General features: G+C 37.2%; 1 protein-coding gene across 1 annotated transcript in view; it reads right to left on the bottom strand.

Annotated features, from left to right (window-relative positions):
- Window positions 1–13858, bottom strand: part of LOC105194584 (zwei Ig domain protein zig-8) — a 326168-nt gene that overhangs the window by 38766 nt on the left and 273544 nt on the right. Inside the window, exon 4 of the mRNA XM_026135651.2 lies at window positions 4971–5190. Within this exon, the coding sequence (XP_025991436.1) occupies window positions 4971–5190 (220 nt within the window). The remainder of the gene's footprint in view (window positions 1–4970; window positions 5191–13858) is intronic.

Raw genomic sequence — 13858 nt, 5'->3', positions numbered from 1 at the left:
CGCACAAAAAAATTTTTATTTAAAAAATTTTTATCTATATTATCTATATTATTAATTTATCACTTATTTCGCATTTTTCATTAAATGTTTATATTGAGTAAAAATATAAAATATTGATGATTTAGACGCGGACGCGTTTAATAACTCTTTCTTAGAACAAAGATAATTATGAAATTGATACAAAATTATTTAACAAGTGCTATTAAACTTTCTAAATAATTTCTACTATCTTGTTATTGAAAAATTTCCTAATATTAACTATCCCGTCGCACGTGTCTGTAGATATAAATTTTTCCAGTCACATATCGTAACAATCGTCAGTTTCTCTCACTTGGAGTTTACATTGCGTTCGACCAAACTTCGATCAACTCGTTCAACGGTAATAATCGAGAAAGGTGGAGAGGCAGAATATTTTTTCCATTCTTTTTTTATTTTGTTTGTTAGACGTTCGTTACTGTTACGTAACAAATTGGATTGATCAAACCGATAGAAACGGGTTCGAATTTTTGCGGCGTATCGTGTGTCGGAAGGATTTTACGATTGCGATGAGAACGCAGTTCTTCAAATATGAATATTGAGTCAATCTGTATGAGCGCGTAATATGGAGAGAAAATTGCAACCGGACTCGACGCAGAGATGCATTAATAAACTGCACAGTCTCGTTGCACACTAATCGCGAGAGGGATAAACACGTAATTACGCGCGCAAGAGATAAAGTCGCGGACACGTAAAAGTTAATCGGCAGTCAGCCAATTTAACGGCAAACTAGCTAGCGACCCAAATATGCTCCAAATGATCCCACCGCGTCAAGAGAGAATTCTCCGCGATTGTTTGTTAATCGAATAAAAAGCTATTCGAAAGTTTTTACATTTTTATAGTTTTAAGTTCAATAATTATCTTTGTTAAACTTTCAATTTAAACATACCGGAGAGGAAAGAGTTGCGGAGATTTAACTTAACGCGTCTCGCTCAACGGCTGCAAGAAGAGATATAGATATAAAAGTTTTCGAAAAGTTTTAATTATCATCATCATCAGTACAGATTGTCGATTACAAACATTTGCAGTTACCGCGTCTTTCGTTAATTATCCTCATTGACGTATCTCTAACACTCGGGTGCTGTAAGTTATCGTTTTTAGATAAGAAGCGATACGTAGTTTTGCCGGGTAAGCAGAATATACGTAGACAACAGGGATATCCGTTACACGATATACGACGTCGCGCAAAGAAGTTGCGCCTCTCCCAACAGATTATCGATTACTCATTTACTTCCCGCATTTCAGTAGTTAGCTTCATCGCGCAACGTCGTAATGCATCGCACTCGTGGGACCAATAACCGCCGTTTAAGGCTACGCTAACGCTGTCCCGCGTGCGGTTACCGCAATTCCGTGAACTGAATGTACCGCGAAATAATTATTGCGATGTCGGCGCGCCGACGAGTCATAACGGCAGACTCGATGGAGGCCGGGGATAATGAAAACGTATAGCGACGTTGGTCTAAGCTTCTCAGCGAACTACCACCTTCCAGCGGTAGCGAGGTAAGGTAATCTCGATGCGACGGAATAAAACGATATCCGGTTACATGCTAATATTATCGAGAGCACGAACGATTTATGCGAGCGGAAGTTCCAGGATTGAAAATCCTGAGCTCCAGGCTCGTAGATTACCTCCTCGCTTTAATGTAAAATTTGAATATCTCTTTATGAATGTGAATAATGTATTTATTATTTTAGAAAATGTGAGAATATTATAATATTCATGTAAACTCCTCGTTTCGTTTTATCTTAATTAATGGATTTAAATTTGACTGATTTAACAAAAAAAACAAAAAAAAACGCGAATTAATAGTTGTATAATTTTTTATTTAATCTGGGAATAGTCATTCTATTTCTTTTATGTAAACAATCGCCTGAAATAATTTTTATACTCTACTTCAAAATCTTTCTTGTTAACTACATATTATATATTATTAATTGTTCTACAATTTATTAATATTTAAAGACATTATGTATATAGATTTACTCAGTATTTTCTGAATAAAGAACTAAGAAAATATTAAACAAATAAAAAAAATATATTAAACTGTTAATTGTGACAGCAGTGAATTTTTTGAAAATAAAAAAAAGTTAAAACGTTTTTACATTGGATTTTTGTTAGAATTGTATATTTAAAGGTTCATAAAGAATAGTTATTAGAAATAAATAAAATATTCCTTTTATAGCAATTTAAAATAAGGCTAAGTCGCTACTGTATAAAGTTATTGTATTTAAATTGTTACACTTGTGGAATTATTAAAAATGGTTCATTCTTATATCATTTGTTTATTAGAGCGTTATACAAATAAAAACATAATATCGGGTATTTTTCAATAAAAATAAAAATAAACATTATAAAAACGTAATATAAACTTTTTGTACTGTATAAGAAGATATTAATAGCTTACAATGTTTATTAATCTCAAATTTTATTAATATTATTATTTTAAATGTACAATATAAACTCTTGCTATACTTGATTGATTTTCGAATGGAACCAATCGCCTGGGGTGTTTTATACACCTCGGCTAATTTCAAAAGATCAATACGTGAATGAAATGTACAAGTCATAAATTGTTTCTATTATCCAAATGGGGTCTTGGAATCTTTACATGAAAGATAAATATTGATTTTAGATTAGTAAAAAAAATTTGCTGTGCTGTGAGCATTATTTTATCGACGTTGGGGTGTAAAAAACACAGATGATTATCTCAAGTAATTTAAAGAATTCAAAAGAAAATATATTTTTCTTTTTAAATGTACGTTAACTATGTGATTGCGTACGAAAGTGTATCATCAACTCTATCACGATGATGACCTATCATCATGGAAACGTTTCGCTCGCGGTACTTTGAGGTAGTTCTGTTGAATTTACTGAAAGCGGACGTATGCATGACGGAAGTCGCGGACCGACAGCTGCGCGACAATTAATTCGCTTCTTGGGCCGCGACCCCGTAAATTTGCCGGCGCGGTGTGTAACGGCATCGTCGTGACAATCGTCAATCACGTCCAAAAACGGACACACGACGTCGCGTGGCGGACACAACGGCGACGATGGCGACGGCGGCGCAATATTCGGACCGACACAAGCGACCTGGCTGTTCAGCCAGGTCGTCCGAAATGCAGAGCATGTCCGATGCGTCTTCACGGTGCGCGAGCCATGTGACAAAGGACCCTGTTGTCTCGGATCTGCCCGGGACAATTAGAATAATCAGACGTCCATGCGATGCTACGCTACGACGTTTCGATGTCTGTCATCTCTCCGGCCTTTATCGAATAATTTCAACAAATAACTTTTATCCCGAATTCTGAGTAAGAAATTAGGTCATAAACAATAAGCGTAAAACATATAAAGTATTTATTTTTCGTACCTACACTGCATGTTTTTAAAAATACATATTTATCTTTGCATTTCAAAGTGCATCTTTTTTGTATGTTTATAATTTTTTAAAAATTTTTCTACGTTTAAAAAATAAAAAGTATGGAAAAAATGGAAATAGAAGGAATGATAAATGGAAAGTACAAGAGATTTTTTCCTGTATTACAGGTTATGTATGTTGTCTTATTTTAAATTTTTAATTTGTTTATATCATTGCTATTTTGTGTTAAATAACAATATAACATTAATAACAAATATCTTAAAAATATTATAAAAATAGATTTACATTTAAGCAGATTTTTTTTTAAAGCAGCCAAGTATTGAAAACAAATTAATATTTATATTATTGAGCGCGTTGTTAAACGAGTTGTAAATTTTAATAAATGGAATTTTCTCTCGTCATTGTTCTCTCGCCACGAAAGTGAATGCTTTGACGGTATTAGTATCGCGCGTTTTTAAGGCGGCTCTGCACTGCCGCGCGGGTAACTCGAAATAAATTAATTTGAGCATGGGATCAGTTTTTCAAAGAGCCACGACGACGTGTAGGACCTGCGGGACAACCACCCAGCACGCCATTATTTCTCATTATTTCCCCTGGGCGCGGGAGGGGATAAGCGGAGGACCATTTATTTATTTCACCGGCAGCTCGAAAAAGATATGGTTACACCATGTGCGATGAAATATTGTACACGGACGCTTCGATGAAAAGACCGTTGTGAAAAAAATTAAAAAACAATACTTTGGTAAAAGACGACTGAAACCACTCGCGTTTGACGAATATTTACCACGCTTGAAGTTGCAAGAGAAAAAAAATTGCTGAACCTGATTGATATTACATTTTAATACTTGATGACGTTTTTCAGCTGCTCGTTGAACGAGCTTATTTCAACGGGGCGTAAGCGTGTTATCACGCCGCGAGCCCTTCACTGAACAATTTTATAAAATTGCGACGTGCATATCGTTCAGGGCGCGAAACGCTCCCAGTCGTGTTGTAGGATCCTGCTTTTAAAACGCGCCACAGCGATGGCTGTGACAAAAATTGAAATATTTAAACCGCGTTAAAATGTGACGGCCGCAAATATATGGCGCGCGTGATCCTTATTTTTTATTTATTCGACGTATACCCGCGTGACTGGAGCCGGTGTAAAAAATTAAATAGCACTTCGTATAACAATATCACGCGGGTGTATACGTTTATGAGAATTTTCTCCGTGCGGAAGCGATGACTCTGAATGTGCGACAAGCATGACAAGCTTTTTTTCCATTTTGTTCATAGCGCGCAAACGAGTTTCGCGTTAACTAAGTTTTTGATATTTAAAATATAAATCGAAATGCACGCTGCCACGAGAGAGAGAGACGTACTGTCGCGAGTGAATGAGATTTATTTATTTAATGTTTACGGAAACGATTGATCATATTGGCAAGTTTCGTTCGTTTTCTCTCATATTATATTCTGCATACAGAGCGCAATTTATATTTGTTGAAAATTGCTGAAAGTAAAATTTCAAAAAAAATTAGCTTAATTATTTATAAAGCGAAATGGCTTATTCATTCGTACTTTGATGTGAGGGCGTCGCTCCATTCCGTCTCGACGGTTATGCGAGGCTCCGTTTCGATGTCATTTTCTGATCGCGACGATGTCACCACCGCCTGACTTCCTCGGTACCAAGCTACCGTTCCTAGATCGTGGGGACCTTGCGACATGAGACATGTCAACGTCAGAAGACTTCCGGTCTTCACGTAGATATCGGCCTGGCCCATTATTCTGGCTCGCGCTTCTGCAACAGAAAGCGATTTGAGTTTGAGAGATTTTAAGCTAAAAAATGGCACAGTAATTGTAAGAGTTTCTACACAGAAATAAATCAATTTTTTTTTCTAAAAGTTTAGCTTAATACAAATCTGAAAATAATTTTGTTGGATCATCAAAATAATTATAAAGAAGAATTAAATATGATGAGCAATTATTTTGATGATTCAACAAAATTATTTTACAAAAAGTTTCAACATTTAGTAACCAGATTGAATATTCTGCATAGTCATTTTGATGATCTATGTCAAAATTATTCTCAGCTCTAAATTCAGGTAAACTTTTAGACACTTTAGTAACACCGCTCTTTCCGTGTACTTAATTCAAATATCGATTAAGGATTTACGCAAGAAGAATCACAAAGTTTAGAATTATCTTGCGCATGTCCGTTCACGCGCCTGAACATCGCTGCACCTGCTTCTCTTCACGGTGAACGCACGGGTATCTATTGCGAAAGATTTTGCGTCACGAAGTGCGAGTGTAATTTCATAGGACACGATGAAACGCAGAGACAGAAAACAGCAATACGTGGGCAAAATAAATCGGCGAGACAGTTTTAATCATCGAACGTTCGTTTACGCGAGTTTACACGTGTTGCGTCGAACTACTCGATAAAGCTGTATTGCGTTGTAATAAAAGGTGCGTGATTAAGTTGGAAAAAATTGATGGCGAGCCACAGATACGGCGTTATTGCTGGTGTGCAGCGATGTCCGATTAAAAACATCGACAATTGATAAAACACGACCGATTACATACGAGTGGTTTCTAATAGTTGCATCTGACGAGAGAACATTTTTATTATTCATACTTTCTTTCGTACGAAAACGCATACTTCGTACATTTATAATTGCAAAACAAAAAGTATTCTCATCTTTCCTATAAGCAAGTTTTAATTTTAGCAACATTTTAGCAATATCTTTGTAGTATCTCCTATGATATATCGTTAGCTTTTTCCCCTGATGTATCGGTTCCTCTCCTATGATATATATTTTTACATAGTAACTTCGCACAATATTTAATTCTCCATTTTTATATTTATAACAAATCGTAGTTTTTAATAGTGAATGTCAGGGATCAATCGATTTGCAATCGCATCGATGCATCATCTGCATAAAGAGGCGCTTTGAAAAACGACGACGATGCATCCCGACGATGTTCGATCGATAAGTCACACAGCACGACTGTCCACCTTTCATTCGGTGGATTCTCCTCGTCACGGTTAGCCGTTCGGATTTTATATCACATTGCGATGACCAGGCGCATTCTTGCCGGGCTGTCATCCCGAGTCACAGAAGCGCGTCTCGATTCTATCGCAAGAGGCAAAATGGATGTGTCGAATTTGAAGAAGACGCGTAACACGACCTTGTGAAGCGATAAAAAGGCCATTCAAAGGCAAACCATCATGTTCACGAAAAGCGACCAACTTTCAAAACTTGCGTACCAACATCAAAACAATACTAACTCTCTGCAACTCCGAATAAGCAATCGGCACAAATGATTTTCTACAGTCAATAAATCACGAATGTATTGCCGATATTATATAGAACAAATAATTTTAATAGAGCAATACTACAAGAATTCTTTCTTGATAGAAAACGTTCGAAGAAATTTCTGATACATTTTTGTCACATTTATATCAAATCAACGATTACATTTTTATTATTAAATTTTATATCGTTTTACATTAAAAATTATTTTATTATTTAAAGAAAAAAATTATGTAATTGTTGATTTGACGAGTGTGAGAAAAATTCACGAGCTATCAAAAATTTCTTCGAACGTTCACTGTCAAGGAAGTTCTTGCAGTATTGCCCTATTCCTCTTGCTAGACATCATCGGCGCCATACCACGCGGGTGGTGTTGACGTTTCAAATACACTGTCAAGACTAAGAGAGGTAGAAAATCTTCACGACCTCTTTTCGTGAACCGATACGAAAAAAGAAAAATCGCGCCGCTATCATCTTTTTTTTTTAATTATAAATCAATTTTATATTTTTTTCACAATGGAACTGTGCAAATGCACACTTGCGTATGAAGAATTTGACTCGTTAATTTTTTATATTGAAAAATACTTATTTAAACAATGCATTGATCAACGGTTAAATAAATTGAAAGCATTAAACTTTTTACAAGTCGTATTTACAGCGATATCTCTTTTCACATTGTTTAAGTGTTGCCAAAAATCTTTTAGGCTACGATGAGGCTTGATCAAGTTTTACCGAAAGATCGTCGTTTGTGATGCAAAAGATGCGCTGACCGTATTCCGGCAGGTCATTTTTTTCCGCTTCAAAAAGCCATCAGCTTTACATTACGCTGTATTGGAGATTAGTTTCTTTGTGACCCGGCGGCGCATCTATCTCTCGTTTCCTACTGTCTCCTACATGGTGTTTACGCTGTTCTAGATCGATAGTACGATGCTATTCTATACGTAAGAAAGACACGATTGTGCTTTTTCAAAGTTTTTGTGTGCCATATGCAAACTTGAATTTACCATTAATTGATCGTCGTATTTTGACGAATAATATAAATCGGTTTTCGATTTTCTGTTTCTTTCAAAGCGGAAAAAAGATGATCTGCCGGAATACGGTCAGCGCATCTTTTGCATCATGAACGATTCGATCTCTCGGTAAAATCTTATCGCAGCCTCATAAAGGATTTTTGGTAAAGACTTTATGTGAAAAGGGCTATCGTTTTAAACACGATTTGTATGTAGAATGTGAAATGTTCTTGTCAAAGCCAAAAGTTCATTCGTGAATATTTGTTTAATGCTTTCAATTTACTTAATCGTTGTTTAATGCGCTTTTGAAATATTTTTCATAAAAAAAATATTTGAGAGAAAATTACATATAATAATAGAAAATTTAAATTAAATTTAAAATTATTTTACTCATACATGGATTTATTACTGATTGATTTGATTTTTATATGGAACAAAGATCCTTCGCGTAAACATTTTCTAATAATAGTTTGCACAAAAGGTACGTATTGCAAACGTCATAATATATCATATTTGTAACGTTGAGAGAATATTTCCTACGTTAATTTAGGTATTTTTCGACTAACCATCGTGTAGTAAGATAATTTTAACGAAACAGAGAAACCTAGAAAGTTACAGTTGCTTCAATGTGTATCTAATTACACCCGTTACAACTGTCAGATACATAAACACAGCCGGCTGGCGCTAATGGAAGTTCAACGTGGCAAATAATCGATTCCAGTTTGCGGAACATTACGATGATGTAGATTACACGAATAATTCTCAGTTTAGTTACGTATCAACGTCGGCCGGCATACTTGCCAGGATAATTACTTTGCCCAACTTATGCTCTCGTTCGTAATAATATAACAATATTGAATTAAATTTGTGCAGAAAGGGGGAAATAATTTTCTATACATACTATATATATATATATATTTATATATAATTTATTATTACACATATATGCGATCATGTATATTTGCATTACATTATATATATATATATATTTATATATAATTTATTATTACACATATATGCGATCATGTATATTTGCATTACATTTTATTAAAAAAGTAGTAAAAGAAAAAGTAAATATATAACTTTTTTAATTAAAGAAGCATTAACTTTGCTTTTTAATAAAATAAAGATTAGGGAACACCTGATATCTGATGTGAATCTTAATTGAAATTTTCTCGAGCCGAATGGAATTCAACTTGAACGCGAATATTTGGTAATTCAAAGATTATAAAGTACATTACACAAAATTTGATTGCGTATGCATTTTATATTATTGACATTTGTATTTAAAAAATTTGAATAGTTGTCATATACGTAATAAAATATTTCTAAAGTTACGAATTAAAGTTGCGAAGTAATCGGATTCGTCTTAAAATTGGTAATAAAATATTGAATCGCATTTCACGAGCACTATATATTTATTTTATATTTATAATAAAGGTTACTTTAATCATTTTTTATAGTTGTCAGACTTCATTAGCATTTTCATTATAACTAATATCATTACAGAGAGATATACAACCCCGTGCCTCTCCGTTCAAGATTACGCATTTCACAATCTCCGTTGTAGCTTTGTCTCCAGGTTGTTCATGCACGTGCTTACTATTCACTACTACTGAGGTGAAATTGTGTCGGGTCTGAGTGTCAGTACAGTAATAGAGAACAGATTCCAATTTACAGCGCGTAGGAACAAGGAGCCCTTAGATGCAGCTAATCCGATGTATGGAACGGCGTACACAGATGTATCAGTCGTTTAAGCTGCTTAACGTCAAAGTGACTCTAGATGCCGTCAAGCAGTAGGTTCAAGTGGGTGTAACTTGTTTTATCGTATGACACATGTTATTTAGACGACTGCAAACGGTACGCTCATTCGTTGAATATTCACCGTTAGAAATGCGCGATACTACTATGAGATGTCGGCATGGCAATATCACAATGAAACATTGCAGTAACAGTACTTTCTAAGAACTCTTAAGATTACTGTTTCAAGTTTGTCGTAAGAAATTGATGGCCAAATTTCAAAAGTTTTCTGCAGAAAATTAACACAATCTTGCAGCGAATTCGATTCGACTGCACCAAACGCGCGCTAGTGCGTCCAATCGAATTTACAATTAAAAATAATAATATTACGCATTAGATTTTTGCGTACTTGGCAAATGTCGGTCTAGCCAAACATAGGCAATGCCTCTTGCCGGGAGTATAGGTATCTGATAGCTCGACTTATCACTTCGCGACGGCAGCTCCATGATACATTTATTTTATCCTCCACGAAATCCTCGTACGGTGAACCAATAAACCGGCCAAGTTCCGTTCAGGCAAGCTGAATCGCGCGAAGCATGGATTGAGTTCTCAGGTATATCTGTCGCGCTGCTCGAATTTGTCTTGAACTCGGTTAAAGTCGCGCACAACCGATAGGCAAGTTTCTTCGGACATTGTTAAAGTTGGAAAAGCAATAAATCCGATCTCCGATATAAAACGCTTTTTCAGTTGTCGAGAATACACGGTGGTTGAAATCAACGGTATTTTTGCCACTGAAAAGACGAAGGAGAAGCTGCAAAAATAACCCAAACAAATATAAACAATCTTTGCAAAACTGTGCAAGTACTTGAAGCAATGTCTTCATCTTATTAACATTGTTTATTATCGTTAATCAACTCATGTACTAAATTAATCTAATACAATTATTTGCCACACATATTTTACTTTAATAAACGTGCGTTTTAATAAATTCAATTGCTAGTTTTTATTAATTAATTGAAGATGTGTAATCAATCATAGTAATTATTATTTAATGCGTTTGAAATTTAGTGGTCTAACAAACTTATGAAATAAAATGGTAATTTCAAAATAAGTTAAATCTTATGATATCTTCTATACGACTAAGATATTAGTCGATGTTTCTTTCCTTCCTTTTTTTCTTAATTTTGTTTCTCATTACTTTCTCTCTCTGCTTGAAAGGAAACGTTGCTTCATAAATATAAGAAATTAACGTATAAGAAAAAACATTTCTAATAAACTAAATATACTAAAATATAATAAAATTTTGAAAAAAATACAACATTTTTTGCTAGTTAAAAAATATTTGCCCTTTTCGCGTTACCAAAAAAAAATATATATATACGTATATATAAATATAAAACGGAAATATCTAAAATAATTTACATATACGTGTACGTGTCAACTATATTCCGTTTGCTTGCTGTAGTAGCTATCACCTGCACATATCGCTTATAGAATATCAATACAAATCTGCTAGCTTTTACACATGCGTTTTATTTAATTTTCGTATCGGCGAATTCAAATTACGAGCCCGTTTGCCGTTCGGCATTTCGCCGCGCGGTGCGGCGGTTATTGTTGATAAAAATACTGCACAAATGCAATTTTCGATGCGCTCGGCAAATGCGATTTCGTCGCAAAGCGTAATCGCTTTACTTAACGTTCATAAATGACACGTTTGCGTCAGCGGAATTAGGAATCCGCTGTTGAATCTTTTAACAGCGACGTTAATCTCGTTTTTATTTCGTTTGCGTTATCGCTGATTTCGAGGGGCGCAAGAAATATTATTTCGCGAGATTTCGCCGGCGGAATCTTTTTATTTTCCTCGCGATGAAAGATGTAAGAGAATCACAGAAGTATTTTGACTTCGGTCAGCGGGTACGATTTATCGACGCATCGGCGGCAATAAATATCTATCGATTCGTGCCGCGATTGCTCCGTTGTGGCGGTACGTCGAGGGTCAGGGAGCGAGAAGTTACTGTGCACCCCGCGCACATTTCCACGTCGTAAAATTTGGAATGCTGCCCGGATATCTGAGTTAAAGCTCAAGTCCACTTCCAGTGGACTTGGTGGCGGAAGCGCGCGGGAAAGATACGCGGCATCATTTACTCAGCGACGAGATCGCATTCCGAGTCCGGCTGCCGCGCCTTAATCGATTTCGTTCCTTTCCGTCCGTAAGTGCGTCACATACTTTCGGACAATAGAATGTACACACTCTCGGCAGAAGAAAGGTATGACCCCCAGATTGCATCTGGATGATCGAGGGAGGGACGAACTTTTGTGTTCGTTGTATCGTTGATATTTTTCTTCCTTTGCAAAAATATTTGGTTACAAACAAAAACGATCCCCCCTCCTCCCCCCTTTGTTTCATTTTGTATGCAGTTACTTATTTTTTTACTGTCAAGATAAAATGAGAGAGGAGAGAGTATTTTTCTAACTAGTTACATAGTAGACAAACCGGCTTATTTATAATCAAGCTCTTATAACAGTTATTTAGCGAGAAAATTATTTGATGTGATAATCCCTCCCTTAAAATTTATATTTTCGGCATTCGCATAGTCTTGCTAACTCTTCGTTCCACGGAGAACAATGCGGCACGGGAGGATGCAATTCTCGCGCCTCGTCGATTTATCGGCTGTCGCGGTAGACGCGCGTTTGTCTTCTCGAGATAATAAGCCGCGTGGCCGTGTTTCTAAGTTCGTGCGGTCACGATTTAGCGGCGCGCGGGGGTGAATTTATGCGGAAGTCCGGGGTGGGCGTAGTGTCGAAACTACGAGGAGTGAATTATTCGACTTTGGAGAAAGCAGGCGGTCGGCCTGCGCGACTCACGACGTAGGAATACCTACGAACAATTGTCACTGATGAAAATCACTCCGGGCCGATTCGGTTCTGCTTCGGTTCGAAAATGGCGCGGAAGAGGTAGTGCGACGGGAGAGCTGTTGGGAGAATCCCGCGGAGGAAAACGGCGACGAAAAACTCGCGGCGCTGACGACGTTTCTCGTAGTTAAAGCTAACGCCTTGGGGCAGTTTGTTAACCAGGGCGCAAAACGTCACGAGTGTAACCGGGAAAAACTTTTGGGAATTTCCGACGATGATGACGCGACCGGAACGCGCAAGGCAAAAACAGCCCCAAGTGCGCTTTTAATGCTTTCCCCGCCAAAGGGTATTTGCCACACATTACTGTAAATAGCCAGCTTATCCTTTCCGCTTTCGGAATGAGGAGTTATTACGTTGAAAACGGAAAATCCTTCAAACGAGCTGTATCGAGGTATGCAGTAGAGTGCTTTGTGGGAGATTCATAGCTTCGTAGATTCACAGATTTCGCCAGATCCGTAGATACGTAGATTTATAGTGTCAGAAGTTACCAAGTTATAAATGCATGAATTCATACAGACCATATTGACATTTCAGAGCCGCGGTTTTACCGATCGTTAGATTTGTAGACACGCACATACACGCGCCCAGTTTCCATCTCTTTCTCTCCATCTTTTTCCATGTTCCTTTTGTACATCAACTTTTAAGAAAACGTACCATTCTCACTGGATGATAAAAATTTATCTACCGATTCTTCTTCCAACATCAGAAAAACTTTACGTAATTTTGGCCGCTAAGCCAAGACTTTAGGACCACACAAGTTATCTTTTATGGATTAATCGATATTACTGGTGCAAACTGCAGATTGAGAAAAGAGAAACTTTTACTTCCACTTAGAAGACGCACATACACAATGAAAGAGAGTTCTTATCTCTTATTTACAGAGAGAAAGAGAAAAAGAGGGAAAGAGAGAGAGAGAGAGAGAGAGAGAAAGAGAGAGCGGGTGATAGTTCTTCTTGAACTTCACTTCTCAGCGATTCTTCTTCCCTGGCGTTAATTTATCCATGTTCGCGGAATCACGGACCGTGGCCGCGCGATCGAACGTCCGGACGATCGGGAACCGTTCCTCATCCAGCGTGCAACGCGGACGTAGAACAAAAGAGATGTCGAGCGACCCTCGCGGACAATATACACTGGGTGGCGAATAGCGGCCATTAGAAGCAACGAAACAGTAGGTAAATGCATTCTGGCGCGGGGACGCGTTGTCCTGTACAGAAAGGGCGGTGACATATACACTTACACACACGCACGCATTACCATTCTCTTCCTCTCTCTCTTGGTCACTCTCTCACTCTGTCCCTCTCTCTTTCCCCTCATCAACGTTTCATCCCACTCTCTCCGCCTCTCTTGCCTGAACAGTCGTCCGTGTATTAATTATCTCGTTATGTCGCGCGTTCCACGGCTGGCCCGTAATTTATGCGATCTATTCCGACCGCGTTCACACTCTCCGCGTTGCCACACACAGCCATAATCTACCCCCGCCGTTCGCATC

The sequence above is a fragment of the Solenopsis invicta genome, chromosome 2 (genome assembly GCF_016802725.1).
Source record: "Solenopsis invicta isolate M01_SB chromosome 2, UNIL_Sinv_3.0, whole genome shotgun sequence".
In the NCBI taxonomy this organism is placed as follows: Eukaryota; Metazoa; Arthropoda; class Insecta; order Hymenoptera; family Formicidae; genus Solenopsis; species Solenopsis invicta.
The sequence above is the reverse complement of the archived record's forward strand: the minus strand, read 5'-3'. Positions and strand labels throughout refer to the sequence as shown.